The sequence below is a fragment of the Podarcis erhardii genome (genome assembly GCF_964252035.2).
Source record: "Podarcis erhardii genome assembly, chromosome: 7".
Classification (NCBI taxonomy): domain Eukaryota; kingdom Metazoa; phylum Chordata; class Lepidosauria; order Squamata; family Lacertidae; genus Podarcis; species Podarcis erhardii.
In genome coordinates, this window is record NC_138511.1 from 68488592 (window position 1) to 68507940 (window position 19349).

At 46.7% G+C, this 19349-nt stretch overlaps 1 protein-coding gene across 2 annotated transcripts in view; it reads left to right on the forward strand.

Moving 5' to 3' along the window:
• Positions 1-2106: 2106 nt before the first annotated feature.
• CD164L2 (CD164 molecule like 2) overlaps positions 2107-19349 on the forward strand; it is a 33370-nt gene continuing 16127 nt past the window's right edge. The window contains exons 1-2 of one of the 2 annotated variants that reach the window (XM_081869806.1): positions 2107-2376; positions 17361-17468. In XM_081869806.1, coding sequence (XP_081725932.1) covers positions 2286-2376; positions 17361-17468 — 199 coding nt within the window. In that variant the 5' untranslated portion in view covers positions 2107-2285. The remainder of the gene's footprint in view (positions 2377-17360; positions 17469-19349) is intronic. The other variant, XM_081869807.1, reaches the window with a different exon arrangement.

Below are 19349 nucleotides of genomic sequence, written 5' to 3' on the forward strand. Positions count from 1 at the left end.
AGTTTCCAATAATGTTGCTAATTCCCGCCCCCATACCTGGAGTCCAGAAAGTATGTGCCCACAGGCCCCTCCACTATATGTGCCAATAATTCCCTATGGCTCCTCAGTGCCTCCAAGAGGACTTACTCCTTGAGTTTTGAATATGTGCTGTTTGCACAGGTGTGAGGAACCATCTATGAGCAATCTTCATAGCATGGAATTTTCAGCAACTGAATAGAATAGTTTCAAAGAACAGGGTTTATTCCACCAGCTCCGGCTTTCATGCATCCCAGGGATCATTCAGAAATTCAGTGTGTGCCTCTCATGGTCATGCAGAAGGAAACTTTATCTACTTCAATGGCCATTCTCCAGCATTCCTGTTAGTGCCTCCTCCAGCCTTTGCCCTCCAGCTGTTTTTAACTACCAGGTTGGGGTAGGCTGATTGGATGTGCATGACTACTTGCCTGTGAGTTGGATCTGGGCTAAAACTTCATCCGTGGCTCTTTTCCCAATTGCTCAAAGCACTTCTCACACCAGACAAGAACTCTGTAAGGTAGGCCAGTACTGTATGTACTAGCTTGCCTGCTGACTTTGTCCTAGTAATCCACTAGGGGGCGATTTTAGCTAATGTTATTCTCAACTTGCATTCTTACAGGTTTTCCCAATTTAAGCATTTGTCTGGTGCTATTTTATCCATTCACTTTGCAGGTATGTGCGTTAAAGTTGCCAGGAAAGGCTTATAGGCCAGCATGCATGATTAGAAGAGAGAGTTTATTTCTTCAGGCAGTTGTATGTTTACTTATTGTGATTGCACACAACGCATGGCATTCTCCCAAATAAAACTGAATAAGGTGGAGGAATGGAAATCCCTAGGTTTGCCTACCCATGCTCTATACTGCTTTGGCCCCAAGTACTTGAAGGATTGCATCCGTTCCTTCTGGCTGACCCATGCTGTAAGATCTATGGAGGAGACCCTGCTCATAGTTCCACCTACAGCTACAGTCCACGGTGCGACTACATGCAGCAGGGCCTTTTAAGTTGCTGCACCCCAAGTGTGGAATCCCCTCCCCACAGGAATGCAGCTGTCTTAAACATTAGCTGTGTTATGTGCTGGATCAAGACACAGTTGTTTCTGGAGGCCTGACCTGATGCTTCTGGTGACATGGAGGTTCTTTTTAAAAACATTTATATGTTTACAGTGTGGCACCAGTGTTATAGCCTCATCTGTACTGGCTTTTGAAGGCATCTCTATTGACACAGTCATTCTCCTGATCACTCAGTCTCTTGTTTTAATTGCTGTGTTGTTTCAGTTGGATTGATTTATTTCATACTTTAATTATGGGTGTCTATATTTCAGTGTTTTATGATACTGCTTTACTGCATATCTCCAGTATGGATTTTTATATTTCAGTATCGTGAAATTTTATTCTTATGCTTTGTGAATTGCATAGAAGCCTATTTTGGCATCAAGCAGTATATAAATATAATAATAATATGAAGATGGGTGATGCAAAACCCACAGCGTTATTAATTAATATATACCACTTACATGCCAAGATTACTTCCGGAAGCCAGCCACTGGATCCTTTCTGATTTTTATACAGTAATTTTAACTTTCACTATTCTTATTTTATTTACATTGTTGCTTTTATCACCTTTGCATCGATGTGTGTATCTCACGAATGCTTTTCTGTAGCACTCTTTGGGTTTAAAAGGCAGGACAAAAAATATAATGACATTTCCCCTAATTACTGCAGGTAGCAAAACCTGCAAGGCAGGCCTGTGGTCGTGTGCAGAGTGGGTGCGGGAGAAAAACACACTGCACGCACGCACGCACGGACACCTTTTTATTCATCATCACCGTACAAAACTTCCAGGATGGAGCCTGCTTCTTAATTGCAGCAGCTCAAATTAAGCGGGTGAGCTCTTTGTTTTGGCGAAGGTTCTTTGGGTTCCGCTTACGCACGGCGGCTCCTCAGCATAAGAAACGGACGCGCGCCGCGGCGTGCGAGGGAGGCGAGGACCCGCCCCTCTCCGGCGGGGGCGGAGCTGCTAGAGCCCCGCCGGCGCACCTGCCTGCCCCACCCCCTTGAATTCCTCCCCCGGTCCCCGCCCGCGCGCGCGCGCGCGCGCCTCTCCTCGCTGACTCGCCTCCTCCTCCTCCTCCTCCTGCTGCTGCTGGGTTGCGTCCCCGGGAGCCCTGATCACTTTACAGGCGATCATTGTTCCCAAAGTGAAAAACAAGCGCCACTCTGAGCTGGGCGCTCGCTGCTGGCGCTACTGCTTGCTCCGGAGAGGACCCAGACATGCCTCCTGCTGCGGCCCGCGCCTGGCACCTGCTGGCGGCGCTCCTCTGCGCCCTGATTTGCGCGCACGGCGGTGTCCCCAGCCAGGCAGGTGGGTGAGATCCGGCGTGGGTTTGTCTGTCTGTCTCTCTCTCTCCCCCCCCCGCCCTTCCTAAGCCCCATTCCATTCCACCCCACCCCCTCTTCCACTGGGGGAGGTCTCTCTCGCTCTCGGAAAGGGGGGCGGCGTGGGCGCGGGAAGTTTTGGAGCACTCGCTTTCCCCGAGGTGGGCTGGATCGTGGGCCAACGGCCGGTTCCGCCGAGCCAGTCACTAGAGGACCTAGCGGTGGGCGGGCGAGTTTGCTTCCTGGGACAGGGTTGGTCCAACCCGACCTTCGCTCCGCGGGAGAGACTCGGCGTTACTTGCGGCTCTTTAGTGGGTAATAAGGCGTTACTTGGATCCACGAGGAGCCTCTCCGGGAAAGGAAGTTCTCTCCTTGGTTCCTTTCTTAACCAAAGAGCAGCGCCTGCTCTTCTGAATTGCCATTGCACGCGTGTTTGTTGGACTCCAACTCCCAGCAGCCCCAGTACGGCCGGAATAGTGGGACTTAAGAGTCCAGCAACAGTTTGAGGGCCACAAGTTTTTCATCTCTGCTTTTAGAAGAAGTCACTCTCATGTTGGCGTTCATGCTGTGCATATAGGCCATCATTTTGGCTGTATTCTTGAACTTCGGAGGAATTCAGAGCAACATTCCTGCCTTGTCATCATTAATCCTCACAACCCTCCTGTGAGGTGGGTTCAACTACTATATGTGTGTGTCTCGGGGAGAGAGAGAGAGAGGGACGCAAGGGCACTGAGTGGAACCAGCTTTCTCTTCTCAAAGTTTGATGCTTGATAGGCCACATGTATAGCCAGTGTGCAAATTGATGTTTGGCATTTGATTTAAGAGAAGCTTGGCACACAGGAATGGCCCATCCACAGTCCTGGATAATTCATAGCATAGATATCCCTTTCTGTCATGTTGGAATGAAAATATAGACCTGCTGTGTGGCAGGTGTGGAAACAGGCAAATTCCACACTAGAGATCATTCCCGAAAGAATTGAAAATTAATAAGCAGGTAGCGTAATGCAAATGCTGGGTACAGTTCTTGCCACTTCTCGCCTCAAAAATGATATTGTAGAGTTGGGAAATGTTTAGGAAAGGGCAACCAAAATGCTCAAGCAACTCCCCTATGAAGAGAGATTGCAGCGTTTGCGTGTTTTTGAGTTTTGAGAAAAGGCAAGTAAGAGGCAACATAATAGGAATGTATAAAATTAGACATGGCGTGGAGAAGGTAGGTAGGGAAAAGCTCCGCCCCTTTATAACTTGTGAATCTGTAGACATCCAATGAAGCTGAATGTTGGAAGATACAGGACAGATAAAAGAAAATGCTACACAAAGTGAATAGTTAAACTATGGAGTTTGTTCCCACAGGGGGCAATTATGGCCACCAACTTAGATGGCTTTAAAAGAGGATTATACAAATAAATGGGGGATAAGGCTATTCGTAACATTATACAGGAGGCAGCAATGAAAACCATCCCAATGAAAAGGAAATGCAAGAAAGCAAAGTGGCTGTCCAACAAGGCCTTACAAATAGTGGGGGAGAGAAGGCAAGCAAAATGCGAGGGAGATAGTTAAAGATACAGGAAATTGAATGCAGATTTCCAAAAAATAGCAAGGAGAAACAAAACAAATTCCTTCCAGTAGCACCTTAAAGACCAACTAAGTCAGTTCTTGGTATGAGCTTTCGTGTGCATGCACACTTCTTCAGATACACTGAAACAGAAGTTTCCAGACCCTTCTATATAGTGAGAAGGTGGGGAGGGGTATTACTCAGAAGGGTGGTGGGAATGGGTGATTGGCAGATAGCTGTGATGAGCCTGTTGACGACTCTTAACGACTGCAATAGGTCTTACAGGAAAAAGCAAGGGGTGAAAAGGTGAAAAATGGCTTTGTCATGTATAATGAGATAAGAATCCAAGGTCTTTGTTCAGACCAGGTTTCTCCATTGTTTTGAGTTTGGTGATAAGTTGTAATTCAGCAGCTTCTCTTTCCAGTCTATTTCTGAAATTCCTTTGTAGTAAAACAGCTACTTTGAGATCTTGTATAGAATGTCCTGGGAGATTGAAGTGTTCTCCTACTGGTTTCTCTGTCTTGTGATTCCTGATGTCTGATTTATGTCTGTTATTATACCCAAGGGTCTTAGAATTAAGAACCCTCTACAATCCACGTATCCTTATACCCAAGGAGAAACAAGAAGGCCTTCTTAAACAAGCAATGCAAAGAAATAGAGGAAAACAATAGAATGGGAAAAACCAGAGATCTGTTCAAGAAAATTGGAGATATGAAAGGAACATTTCGTACAAAGATTTCCATAATAAAAGACAAAAGTGGAAAGGACCTAACAGAAGCAGAAGAAATCAAGAAGAGGTGGCAAGAATACACAGAGGAACTATACCAGAAAGAAATGGATGTCTCGTATACCCCAGGTAGTGTGGTTGCTAACCTTGAGCCAGACATCCTGGAGGGTGAAGTCAAATGGGCCTTAGAAAGCACTGCTAATAACAAGGCCAGTGGAAGTGATGGTATTCCAGCTGAACTATTTAAAATTTTAAAAGATGATGCTGTTAAAGTGCTACACTCAATATGCCAGCAAATTTGGAAAACTCAGCAGTGGCCAGAGGATTGGAGAAGATCAGTCTACATCCCAATCCCAAAGAAGGGAAGTGCCAAAGAATGCTCCAACTACCGCACAATTGCACTCCTTTCACACGCTAGCAAGCTTATGCTTAAAATTCTACAAGGCAGGCTTAAGCAGTATGTGGACCGAGAACTCCCAGAAGTGCAAGCTGGATTTCGAAGGGGCAGAGGAACCAGAGAACAAATTGCAAACATGCGCTGGATTATGGAGAAAGCTAGAGAGTTCCAGAAAGACATCTACTTCTGCTTCATTGACTATGCAAAAGCCTTTGACTGTGTCGACTACAACAAACTATGGCAAGTTCTTAAAGAAATGGGAGTGCCTGATCACCTCATCTGTCTCCTGAGAAATCTCTATGTGGGACAAGAAGCTACAGTTAGAACTGGATATGGAACAACTGATTGGTTCAAAATTAGGAAAGGAGTACGACAAGGCTGTATATTGTCTCCCTGCTTATTTAACTTATATGCAGAATTCATCATGCGAAAGGCTGGGCTGGATGAATCCCAAGCCGGAATTAAGATTGCCGGAAGAAATATCAACAACCTCAGATATGCAGATGACACAACCTTGATGGCAGAAAGTGAGGAGGAATTAAAGAACCTTTTAATGAGGGTGAAAGAGGAGAGTGCAAAATATGGTATGAAGCTCAACATCAAAAAAGCAGAGACATCACCTTGCCAACAAAGGTCCGTATAGTAAAAGCCATGGTTTTCCCAGTAGTGATGTATGGAAGTGAGAGCTGGACCATAAAGAAGGCTGATTGCCGAAGAATTGATGCTTTTGAACTGTGGTGCTGGAGGAGACTCTTGAGAGTCCCATGGACTGCAAGAAGATCAAACGTATCAATTCTTAAGGAAATCAGCCCTGAGTGCTCACTGGAAGGACAGATCGTGAAGCTGAGGCTCCAATACTTTGGCCACCTCATGAGAAGAGAAGACTCCCTGGAAAAGACCCTGATGTTGGGAAAGATGGAGGGCAGAAGGAGAAGGGGACGACAGAGGACAAGATGGTTAGACAGCGTTCTCGAAGCTACAAACATGAGTCTGACCAAACTGCGGGAGGCAGTGGAAGACAGGAGTGCCTGGCGTGCTCTGGTCCATGGGGTCACGAAGAGTCGGACACGACTAAACGACTAAACAACAACAACAACAAGGCTATTCATGGCTACTACACATATTTGCTATGTTCTGCCTCCATGGTTGAAGTTAGTAATGCTTCTGGATGTTGCTAGAAACCACTGAGTGGGGGCAGAGATTTCTCCTGTGCTCAGGTTTTGTTTGTGGGCTTCCCATAAGCTCCTGGTTAGCCGCTGAGCCATGTGGGCCAATGGCTTGAGCCAACTGACTCTTCTTATGTTGATGCAGGGCTTCTTAAATTTGCACATTATTCTTCTGGTCACCCCAGTGCTAATTTAGGTGCAGGCTGGGATGCTGCCTGGGATACTGAGTGGGCCCAAGCCTTGGGAATTAGTAGGCTGTCCGAATGAAAAACAGGACAGGCCTTCTGCTCCTTTAGTAGTTGTGTAGAAGAGGAAATCTGAGCTTTGTCATACAGGTTGCACTTGCAGAAATGTCATCTTCTGCTTATTAAAAGTTCACAAGCCCTATCCACCTTTGCACTTGGACACTCTGTGAAGGCATGCCGCCACACAGAAAACTGTATGTAAGCCCAGCCACTGGTGTGTAATTTAAGGGAGTGGCTGTAGAAGGTGCCATGTTCAATCCCCAGCATCTCCAGGTAGGGCTGGGAATGCCACACCCCTGCCTGAAACCCTGGAGGAGCCGCACATTGCCAGCCAGCATAGTAGGTCCTGAACAAGGTAATAAGAAGGAATCAGTAATAAGATAATTTCCTGTGTTCCTAATTCAGCTAAGATCTGCCATCCAGCCATGTTCCTCTTTGGAGGGAAAGGGTTACGGGGAACGTCAAGCATTCATTTGTACATATGAATGTCTGATTTGCATCTATACTCACTTAACCTGGTAATAAGCGGAACACATTTGCATGAAACAGCCTGCTCTTACCTTTGTGTAGGGCAATGCAGCTGTGCGTGTTTGAACTGCTTCCAAAAGCAGACTAATGGAGAGAAATCAACGTTTTCATCGGAGGCCTTTCTCTGGGTGCTGCACCTGAGGGAGGTGTACAAGGTGGTCTTTTCAGTGGTGGCCCCTGCCTGTGGAATGTTCTACCCAGGGAAACCTTTCCAGTACTGTCTCTGTTAATCTTTATGCAGCAGACTGAATCTAGAAAGCTCTGAGAAATAGAAATAACTTTGCCTGTTGATAAAATAGACCATAAGGTATGTTCTAGGCCAACTTCCTTGCAGAGTGTGTTACACAACCGGGGAGCCACCACTAAGTAGGCCCTCTTCAGAGTTCAGAGTTTCCTCCACTGAAGATGCATGTTAGCATTATTTAGCTCTCATCCCTCTCAGTGTTCAATCTAGGGCATTTATTGCTTTTTAGTAATGTTGTAACCTGAGAAAAAAGAGCTCAAACAGTTGCTTTTCTCCAACTCTGGGTGGGTTTTCAGTCTGCTTTGCATGCAGAAGGTCCCAAGTTCAATCCTTAGCATCTCAAGATAGGGCTAAGACTGTCCTTCATCTGAAAGCCTGGAGAGGTGCTTCTAGTCAGTGTAGGCAATACTAAGTTGGCTATGCCAATGGTTTGGCTGGGTATATGGCAACCTCCTATGTTCCTTTGTTTGTATGAACAACCTAACATGCAGTGGCCTCTCTGGTTGACATGTGCTCTGCAAACCTGTTACTTAAGGTTTTCCAGGATGCCTGTTGGCTGAGGAAGTGAATCAACACTTTATATATGTGTCCTCTCTCACTATGGATCTGTACCACTGAGCCCTAGGTGTAACCTTGGCACCGAGCCTTTGCCAAGTTGCTGTTGCCTAATTAATGTTGTGAAGTTGTTGTTAGGGTGCCAGTGACAGTTGGATGCATTGTAAGTGTAATCTGAGTCCTTGGGGTTGGGACGGGAAAGGAGAGACGGTAAATAAGTGACCTCTCAAAGAAGCAGAAAAGGCTTTAAAGCAAAGGACGACAAGTGTTGTACAAGTGTTTTAAAAATGCCCCCCTCCCAAGATCCCTTGGGCTCATCCCAAGAAAATTGCCCCATAAAAACAAAAGGCTCCCTGATTCTTCAAGGGGTGGGCCTCGTCTCAGTGGTAGAGCATCTGCTTTGCATGCAGAAGGTCCCAGATTTGATCCCTGCCATCTCCCTCCCTGTAAACCTGGGGAGCCATTGCCATTTACGTGTAGACAGGACTGTACTAAATGAACAACTGGTCTGATGACTCCGTATAAGGCAGCAAACTACTGTATATTCCTTTTGGAATGCCTTGATGTTTGAGTTGACAATGCCTTTGCCCTAATTTCCCCCCAAAAGCTCTTTTTAACGTGCTAAGATCTGTACAATCCTTTTCACCCATCTTTTCAGGGCCCCTTCAAGGAAGGTGCTGCTGTTCCCGTTTTGCAGAGGGGACCCATAGAAAATGGTTTGTCCCAGGTCACCCAGGGAAACCCAAGTCTACAATTCTGTGTGTTCTTTTGCCCCAGTGAGTTCCATTCAGTTATCAGGCTGACTTTAGTAAGCAAGGATAGATTGGGGTGCAAGTTTCCTAGTTCAGTCCTTTTCCCACTATACTGCATGGCACACCTGTCTGGCATTTTTAACACCTGTATAGAAGTGGGGTGTCTCTGTTCAGCAGCTAGGGTAAGCACAAGTCATTTAACAACTACAGCAAAAAGGGTGGCCTCTCCTGGATCTTTTGCTATTCGACTTTACTTCCTTACATATGTGTCATTCCTCTGTGCTTGACTTGGTTAGAAAGCAGCAAACTGTTACAGTTTGTTTTTAAAATGTGCAACCTGCTTTTCACAGGTGCCTTAAAATGACTTACAAAGAAGACAAAATACAACGTACAAAATATAAAGCATAGATTGAAACATCTGTAGGAGGGGAGAACATCAGAGCTGCACTCCTGAAATAAAACCATTTTAGCATCTGAAACTTCGCCAGGGGAGTGCCTGCCTGGTTTCTACTGGGACGGTGATCCAGAGATTTGGGCCCACTGTCCTGAAGGCTCATGTTGACATGCGTCATGCTTCTGCACCATTGGGAGCCACTAATAGTGCTGCCCCAGATGATATTGGTGATTGGCCTGGGACATACTGGGCAAGACAGTCCTAAAGGTATCCTGAGCCTAAGCTGTTCAGGGCTTGCACTTCTTCAAGAACCTTGAACCTTGCTCAGTAGAAGACGGGAAGCCAGTGCAGGTCTTTTAGCACAGGTGTCATACATCGGCTGTAGTCTCTTCCCATCTCCAGACCAGATCCGAGGGCAGCCCCACACAGAACACATTGTGGTAATTCAGCCTTGAGGTTGTCAGTGCCTGAACTAATGTAGTCGGGTTTCTGAGCCAAGAGCCCAGCTCCTGCGGGGAACTGCAGGAGATTGTGGCAAGTGCAGGTTGCTAATGACCCAAGCGCAACTCAGGTGAAAAACTGCACTCCCTGGATGTCCCCCTTCTATGCAGGTATTAAAACTGCCAGAACTGGTTCTCCCTTAATAATGCATCTAGTCACTTGTTCTCTCAGGGTATCTGAATGTTCCATGCAGAAAGCAAGGCTCTGCTGTGAACTGGCATTTAATTGAGTGGAGATCTGTGACACTGCTGAGACCCTTGTCTCACTGCCGACTCACAAGTCTCCTTTTCCCTCCTTGGTTTTATAAGTAGCTGCATAGGAGAGACTAGCACAGCACAGGGCTATTTTAACTTTCAGCTGCAAGCATGCATGTATGGTCAATCAGCATCAGGGATCAACTTCTTTGAGCATCTCCCATGCTCCTTCCTTGCAGACCACCCACTGCTAACTCCCAAAGCCCCCTAACCGTGTTCTCCTTAATAAAATTTATTTACTTTGCAACATTTACACGCTGCTTGACTGTAATAAAACCTCCAAGCGGTTTGCAAAAATAAATTAAAAACATCAAGATGATCAAAACATGTATTTAAGGACATTGCAAAGCCGATTTGAATCAAGCAAAAATAGATTAAAACACATGTCACCACCCTAGATATCTGGATAGGCTTGCCTAAGCAAACACAAGCAAGTGCTGAAAAGAGGCCAGCAAACGTACCTGCCTGATGACAATAGGCAGGGAGTCCCAATGTGTCGGTGATGCCATGCTAAAAAATCAACTTCTCACAAGTGCAGAAGGAGTATGGCACCTGTAAGAGTAGCAGTTTCACAGATCGCGGTCGGCATACATGGGGTAAGGCAATTCTGCAAGTGAACTCCTTGCAGGGATGGAGCATGCTTGACCATCCATCCAAATGTTGTTGGGACTCCATCTCTCGCCTACCTGACCCTTGGCTATATGCTGGTGTGAGTTGGGAGTGCAGCAACCTCTCTGTGTTACCTCTTTCCCTCTCCATTTGAGGGAGTGGCAGCAGGGACAAAGGAAAGGAGTACCAGGTTCTGCTTGCCTCACCCTCTCCTTTGGAAGCAGAGAGGGAGAGGAGAGCAAAGGTGTGGGTGGCAGCAGCAGCAGTAGCAGCAAAGAGGAAGAGGTAGCTCCCTTGAAGGCATCATGTCTGAAAGACTGGAGCCAACGCTGACCTGCCTGCCCCTTAAGAGCTGTTTCAATGCTCACAGTTAGTGATATGCCTCTTTGAGTTTCTGGTAGTGGGAGGAAACAATTGTGGGATAATTCCAGTTGCCCCAACGGAGCCGTGATGATGTGAGTTTTCATTGATGGTAGGACGCAAGTCAATGTCTCTTCAATGGAGGCTAGTCCATTAGGGTCAACAAGGCACTGCTTCATCAACATATTCTCCCTTCAGCCAGCCTCCCTGCCTGCCTTCTTCCTTACAACCATTCCATGGGGGGTGGCACTCTGTGTTGGCCTTGTAAACTCAGGAGGGAGGAGGGTGTGAGAAAGACTTCTCAATGGCTCTGGTGCCACCTGCTGCTGTTCTCTGTGCCTTCTGGCTTACCTGTCCCAGTGGGCACCCCTGAATATCTTGGAGGTGTCTCAGCATCATTATTATTACTATTATTTATTAAATTTGTATACTACCTTTCGTTTGCAGATCTCAGGGCAGGGCACAGCAAGGATCCAGGGCAGTCAACATGGTGCATTCCAAATAAATAAAACTCCCATCATTTCTTGCTATTAGCCACGTTGTGGGGGTGCAGGTGGCTGATGGGAGTTGTAGTTCCCAACAACGGATGGAGGGCACTACCTTGGCTACCTTGAGAGTGATCATCATGGGAAATTGGAAGGTGCAACTCACCTTAACTGGAGCACATTCTGTAGACTCTTGCATTCCTTTGGTCTTTGCTCTTTCTGAAAATGGCTTGGAGGCAATCTGTGGATAGCACAGGGTGTCATCCAACTCTATAGATGAATGGTGGCGTTTGCTGAAAGTTTTGCAAGAGGTGCAAAGACCAGGCGACCAAGGAAGGTGCTGGGGTTCTTGCATGGTTTTCTCTTTTTTACCAGCTGTGCAAGAAGAGGAAATTTCAGCGTGTGGGCAGTTTGCCCTGCAGGGTGATGAGAAGCTGCCCTAACCAAAATTCTTCTGCACACCTTTCAAAGGTACAAGGGCCTTGTCCTCTTATACCAAGTGAGACCATTGGTCCGTCTAGCTTGGTTTTGTCTACTGAGCAGTGACTTCAGAGTTTCAGGAAGGGGACATCCCTATCCCTACCTGGAGATGCCAGGGATTGAACTTGGGACCTTCTGCATGCAAGTCAGATGTTCTTCCACTGAGCTATGGCCCTTCCCCCATGCTTGCAAAGAAGTCCTGCAGCTCTCTCTGATGCCCGTTTTACCTCACTCTGATTTGAATGGGGTTTGCTTCCAAGTGCCTGCATGGAATTGCAGCCTCGTGGATGCCCATAACTGCCCACGGTCCTGCAGATGGGAAACTGGGAATAACTTTTGTTAACGCTTTCCCTCGCAGTGATTTGCTTATTCTGGGGGTTACTGTTTGAGGCCCCATCTGTAGTGTGGCTGAAACAGATTGAGAGAGATTTTGAAACAGCCGGTGCGCTCTCTACATACGCGCGCGCGCACGCACACACACACTCCACCCCCCCCATGCCTCTTGCTGTCCGATAAAGCATGCCAGGATTCAGAGGAGTCAAGTAAAGCATCTGATTTGTGAGCATCTTTCCTTTTGCCACGATAAAAATAACTCGACTTGTCGAAACCTGCCAGAAATCTGGAGAGCAAAGTCCCGCTTCCTGATTGGCTACAGTACCAGTCCCTCACTGCTAGGCAAAGCTCTGTAGTCAGAATCCCGTATCCATGGCAATAGGCCCCGTCAGCTTTTGAACTTTTCCACCGTGGAAAGGTAATTGGTTAACTTGTATATTCGCATGAGCAGAAAAGACTCACGCTGACTTGGACACCTATCCATTGCTTGTTGACAAATCAGCTCCAAGTGAGTGGGTGTCACCTGCTTACCGTTGCCTCCCAGTTCCAAATTCTTTCCTGTCCTGTGTGTGCCGACTTGGAAGTAAGCCCTGTGGGAGCAGGCTGATTGGCAGATTTCTTAGATACATCTCACCAGTGTGATTTTTTAAAGGATATTTGGAGGGTTGGGGGCAGCACAGTTAGACCTCTTCAGACCCCTCCTGCTCGCACAGAACTGCCACATTTTCAGCTCAGAGCAAGAGCTCATCTGGGCTCAAATCCCCGCTCGGTCACGAAGCTGTCACTGGGTGGCCTTGGGCCAGTCGTCCAGTCTCTGCCTCGCCTTGTAGGGTTGTTGTGGGGATTAAATGGGGAGGGAATATAAATGTAATAAAGAAATAAAATGTGGTTGCATTCAAGGATAGGCAATACATTCTCTCATATTTAACCCTATGCCCAGAATATCTTTTAACTAACTGCTGTGTGGCTGATGTGTAAATTTCCACATATCAACAAAACTATTCATCAAACAGAGAAGAAAAGCAGCAGGGTCTTGGAGAGGAGAACACACAAAGGCTGTGTTGTTCCCTGGCAACTGGTATTTAGAGAGATGGAGCCTCAGGTGGTAGAGACTTCATACAGCCATGGTGACCAGTGGCCTTAATCTCCTTAAAGTGGCCTTAATTTATCTTAAAGGGACCCCTGAGCATTAGGTCCAGTCGTGGCCGACTCTGGGGTTGCGGCGCTCATCTCGCTTTATTGGCCGAGGGAGCCGGCGTACAGCTTCCGGGTCATGTGGCCAGCATGACTAAACCGCTTCTGGCAAAACAGAGCAGCGCACGGAAATGCCGTTTGCCTTCCCGCTGGAGTGGTACCTATTTATCTACTTGCACTTTGACGTGCTTTCGAACTGCTAGGTTGGCAGGAGCAGGGACCGAGCAACGGGAGCTCACCCCGTCACGGGGATCCGAACCACTGACCTTCTGATCGGCAAGTCCTAGGCTCTGTGGCTTAACCCACAGCACCACCCGCGTCCCTGAATTTATCTTGCCCCCTTTTAAAACCTGTTAGGCTGAGAGGCAATGGCTGGTCCCAAATCACCCAGTGAGCTTCATGGCTAAGTGGGGATTTTGGCCCTGGTCTCCCTGGTCCTGGTAAAACGCTCTTTAACATATGGCTAAAAAAACCAAACCCTCAGGCACCTGAGGTTTGAATAGAACAAGGACTTGTGCCCTAGTTGTCAAACTCCAACTCCCATCAGCCCCCGTCAGCATGGTGGTTGGGAATGATGGGAGTAAGAATCCAACAACAACTGGAGGGCCCTAACAAAAATGCAGCATCCTCAGAAACTGACCTCTTTTATTGCCTTCCCCAAACTAGTTCCAAACCTTGCTTTCTTTCGTATGCAAAATTATCATGGCATATTTTTATGACTGGGAGAGAAACTTGCCAGTATAAATCCTCTTTTGAATCTCGTTCTATTGGCATGCTGAAGCATAATCTCTGATGGGGAAGTGAAAAGAATTCTCTAGGTAGATTTCATAAAACAAAGCTACGGATTTGCTATTAATAAGCTGTGACTCATGTTTTTTTTTCTAGCTTGTTTTTTTTCTTTTTAAAAAATTGAGTGTCAGCAAGTGGATGTGGGGCGAGGGAGGGGGCTGCCATAAAGAGATGGCATTCCATGGTAATAGGATTTAGGATTAATGTATGTCATGGTAGATGGAAGGAATGTGGGTGGGGGAGTTTAACCATTCGTTCTTTCCCATCATCCCCCATCTATTCTAGAAGAGGAGTCGCAAGTTTTAACTAAAGGAAACCATTGTTAGGAGGCTAGATGTTAAGCAAGAAATCTGTAACTCTGAAAGCAAGGGGAGAACCACATATGCCACCTTGAGCTCTTTGGAGAAAAGGTGGGATATAAATGAAATAAATGAAGTGTTTGTAACCGAACTATGAGTTGGTTATCTTAAAAATGATTTCATTGTTTACGTGTTGCTTTTCGCAGGATTCTTTGAATGAGAACCTGGGTTGAAGGGTGGTCAAAAAATATAATTTAGGATTATAATTAAAAATGCGTACAGAGTGGAAGACCGAGAAGGGTTTGGAAGCAGACATGAAAAGCCTGAGCCTGCAGATTGCACCAGCCCTAAGCTGAAATGGAGAAGTGTTGTGTGGGCTTTAATTAGATTCGGTCATGCTTGATGTGAAGTCGTATTGGGTTTCACCAAAGGCTACAGCAACTTTTGGCCACACTTGGAAGGGAAGGTAGCTGGGATCATAGTTCCTCTTGCAGCTAAGCTGCATTTGTGGCTGTGTGTGTGTGTTTCTTGCTTGGAAGCATTTTGAAAATTGTTTTAAATATTACAAGTGGGCCCTTTTAAGGAAGGGTAATAGAAATAGTTTGCTCTTGGCTGTATAACTGCTTTGCCCCATAATTCACTGCTGCTGCTTATCATGGTCAACTTAAAGGAAACAGCTGTCAAAAAAGAGAGACAGTGTGGTTTAGCAGTTAAGAGTGTTGCACTTGGCAAATCAGGGTTTAAATCCCCTCTTAGCTACAAAGCTCACCGAGTGATCTTGGGACAGTTATGAGGGCTGCCACTCAGTGGTAGAGCATCTGCAGTGTTGCAGAAAGTCCCAGGTTGAACCCCTGGCATCTCAGGTAGGGCGGAGAATGTCCCCAGTCTCAAATCCTGGAGAGCTTCTACCACTCAGTTTAGCCAATACTGAGCTAGATGGACCAATGGTCTCACTCGGTATTAGGCAGCATGTTGGGCTGGGCCAATATGATGTCTTCTAAACATTGTTGGACAACAGTTCCCATCATCTCTCCCCGTTGGTTATGCTGTCGGAGACTGATGGGAGCTGGGAGTCCATCAATATCTGGAGGGCACTTTTTTGGCTTCCCTCTCTTAGCCTAGTCTAGCCTGCAAGGGTTGTTGTTGTTAAAATTTCTATACTGCCCTATACTCAAAGGTCTCAGGGCAGTTACAACATAAAATCACAATATAAAAACACAAAATGCATAATCGAAACAAAACAACCCACTAAGATACAAGGGGCTGGGAAAGAGAACTATGCCTGGGACTGGCATCTCCCTGGAGGAAAGTTGGGATATTGGTGTAGTAATAGAGCAATAGATAAAATAAAAGCAGGTCTATATGACTTAGCCTGTGTGAAGCAGATAACTTTTCAAAAGTTTGCAAATTGTATTAGAGACCCATCTAGTTTTCAGTGATGGGAAGTTTCCACACTTTGAAGTGTTTTGAATCCTTTTCTTCTTTTTTGCAATAGAGGTTGCCAGCTTTTGGGTGGCCCTACACACCACTCTGTCCGGCCCTTGGAACTGTCCCAGGCCATGCCCCTCACTGGCCCTGCTTCCCAGCCTCTTTGAGTGCTTTTGCTTGTCTGGAATGTGTCCTTGAACTCTGATAACACCCCTTGCTTGCCTGGAGGGAGGGTAGAGAGGGGGGTGTGCATTCATTGCTCCACCCCCTTTTGCCTTTGGCCCTGCCCAACACTTGCACGTGGCCCCTGAGAGGCTGCCCCAGGAGGGAATGGGGCCCTTGGTCTGCAAATGGCTCCCTACTCCTGATGTAAGGAAAGTCTGATCTTCTCATGTTCAACCGAAAGCCTTCGTCTCCCGAAGGCCTGCTGACTTATTGAGCATGGAGTGCAGTGGCAGAAATGTAATCCAACATTTATGGGTTTAATAAAAGTTGAATAAGCTTTCATGCGCTGCAGCCTTATCTGTGCTCCAGCATGCAGAGACTCTTGGCAGTTCCGCTACTGGCAGGTCAGCATCGATACATAAAACAGGCGAGTTTGGTGAGAGCTCATTCCGCATGTGTTGTGCATGCAGGCAGCTCTTCTAGGTACGGTACATTCAGTGCAATCTCCTCCAGACAGCTAGGTACTCTTCTAGCATGTTGCCACAGCTGTAATAGAAAGCAGCTTTAAAAATATTTCTATATTTATAGATGATAATATAATTCACAGTGTCTTGATAACAAAACTGATGGCAGTGGTGGTGATTTGTACAGCACCTAGCATTTTAGAAACATGGCACAGATGTTTTCCAGACTACTGCAGTCCCTGCCTGCCTGGGGGCTCCTAGTCGGATAGACCGGATACTAAAGGGGGAAAGCAAGCAAAAATTCAAGCTCTAAAGTTCCAAAAAGTTATGTGATTGTTTTTCCCATGGCTGGCTGGAATGGCTGCTGACCAAACAGCAGTTAGTGCCTGATGGGCTGATGGTTTGGGCCTCAGTTAAGAGATATTATTATTATTTTTTCCATTAAGTGGCATATGCATTTTATGAATACAATGGTACCTTGGGTTACAAACACCTCAGGTTACAGACTCTGCTAACCCTGAAGTAGTACCTTGGGTTAAGAACTTTACCACAGGATGAGAACAGAAATTGTGCAGCGGTGGCACAGCGGTAGTGGGAGGCCCCATTAGCTAAAGTGGTACCTCAGATTAAGAACGGTTTCAGGTTAAGAACGGACCTCCAGAACAAATTAAGTACATAACAAGAGGTACCACTGACATGAAATCAAATCAAACCATGATAGCTAAATAAAACTTCCATGTTCAGAGGCAGTATAGCACAGTGAGTGTCAGATACCAGAGGATTTGATATATCTAGGCTTGCGTATATTTGTGTGTGTGTGTGTTTTTACAGTTTTTCTAATGGTGGGGGCTGTAGCATACAGGACCACAGGCAAAATGTGGAGGCAAAGACTCCAGAAATCAGCAGGCCGTTGGGTATCTATACAACCCCAGACCACATAGTGCTCCACTTCCTGTTTTTTGTTTTCTCTTGCAGCCTGCTCCAAAGTGGCAATGCAGGATTCATACTTGCCTGAAAACTCAGCCTGTTCCTTTTTTGCTGTTTTGCAGGAGAATGCAAAGAATTGGAGTCATGTGACAAGTGCCTTGAAGGAGATGCTACTCTGAACATCACAAACTGCGTGTGGATGCACTGCCGAGAGTCTGAGGAGAAGCCAGGTGAGCTGCGGCAGGTGGGCGGGGGGGGGGGATGCTTGCCAAAAACTCAGTTCATACGCCTTGCAAAGAATGGCCTGATTCTACACGTTCTCTGCAAAGTGGAACATATTTGCCTAAAGTAATTCCATTTCCCTGCCTTATCCTCCCAGTGCTTTGAGTTTTTGTAATGGCTTCCCTCTTCTCCCCCAGATGGTTGAAGAATTCCATTGTGGTGTGTGTGCTACATAATGCTGCCAGGTCCAATGATTTGCTCACCTAGCTCAGTATTGTCTGCTCTGACTTATCATCACCTGCCACTTCTTTTCAGTGGATGATGCGTGTGCTCTGCCATTGTGCTGTGGTTACTTCTTCAGCTCAGTATTGTCTACTCTGACTGGCAGCATGGAAGAGAAGAAATGGTTTGGGAGTAAGGGGCAGGCAGTGGGAGAGCTAGAGAGGATGGGTGGAGGTCATCAAGGAGAGCAGGAAGTGCGTCAAGCTCTTCCAGCACCTGAACGTCTCTTCATCCATGGAGTGGAAATGCTGTGTACATCTCCAAAAGTGAAAATTGAAGTTGTTGAGTGCCCCCCAAATCATTTTGGGACTTTTCTTTGATTTTTAAAGATTTTTTTTTAACTAGCCCAACTTGCCATACATCCGGGTTTTCCATAACATTTTGCCAATTCAGCAAAAATCCGCCTGGACGCCATTTTGCAGAGTGATTCCCGGACGTGTCTGGGAGAACCCAGACGTCTGGCAGCCCTAAATATGTACATCTCATGCATCACTGAAACCAAGACAATGTAATTTCCAGGTAGTCACCCATCCAGGCACTGACCAGACCCAAACCTGCTTAGCTGGTGGCTTTATGGACCTTCAGACCATACCCTAGGACCAGGCCTTGCATGCAGAAGGTCTCAAGCTTCAATCCCTACCATCTCTTGTTAAAAGGATTCGGCACCAACCAGATGATGGGAAAGACCCTCTTCTGAGACTTGGATAGACAATACTGGACTAGATGGAGAAATAGCCTGACCAATAGCCTGACCGCTTCCCTTTGTTCCTCTGAGCAGTCTGCAAGGGCCACCCCACCTTACACATTACCAAGATGTGAGGAAGCCACAAAATGGTGCATCCAGCCCTTTACTGTCTTCTCTGGCTGGTTCTGGCTCTCCAATGGGGCCACCAGCCCCTTCTCACTGAAGGTGCCAGAATCTCTGGCGCATATGCCTTGCACTTCGTCAGTTGCCACCTTCTCCAAGGACCACTCAGTCCCTGACTTGCTGCATGTGCAAGAGGCAATATGCCTCTGAATAAAAGTCACTGGGAGTCACAAGTAGGGACAGGATGCCTTAGGCCTGATCCGGCATCCTTTACATGGCCTTCTGCCTTCTGCTTGTCTTGCTTGAAAGCAAAAAGCAAAGGACCTTGCTACTTTAAGGTCTATGCCCTGGCTGATACTTGGAAATCCCTCCTTCCATTTTGCTGGGAGTTTGTGGCTACCCCTCTGAGTGGAATCACCTCAAGCTCTGCATCTGTGTTGGTTTGTGTACTTCGTTCGTTGCCATGACTGCCATCCCCAGGGGGATAGATAGATGGGAGCCACAAAGATACAGCCTTCTGCTCTCTGCTGGTTCAGAAACAAACTCCTATCTCACAACGTTGTCCTGGAAGCTCCTGCCGAAGTGCTTATCTTCATACGGAGAAGGAACAGGGGGTGGTGTCCTGCCCATTTCCTCGCTGCTACCTGGCCCTTTTGTCCACTTCATCAGGTGTGCAGACTACCTAGAGCCCTACTTGCTACAGCAGGTGGAAGAAAGGCAAGGTGAAAGATGTGAACTGGGATGGGAGAGATTGGGTTAGGAACGTAGGAACCTGCCTTATGCTCAGTCAGACCATTGG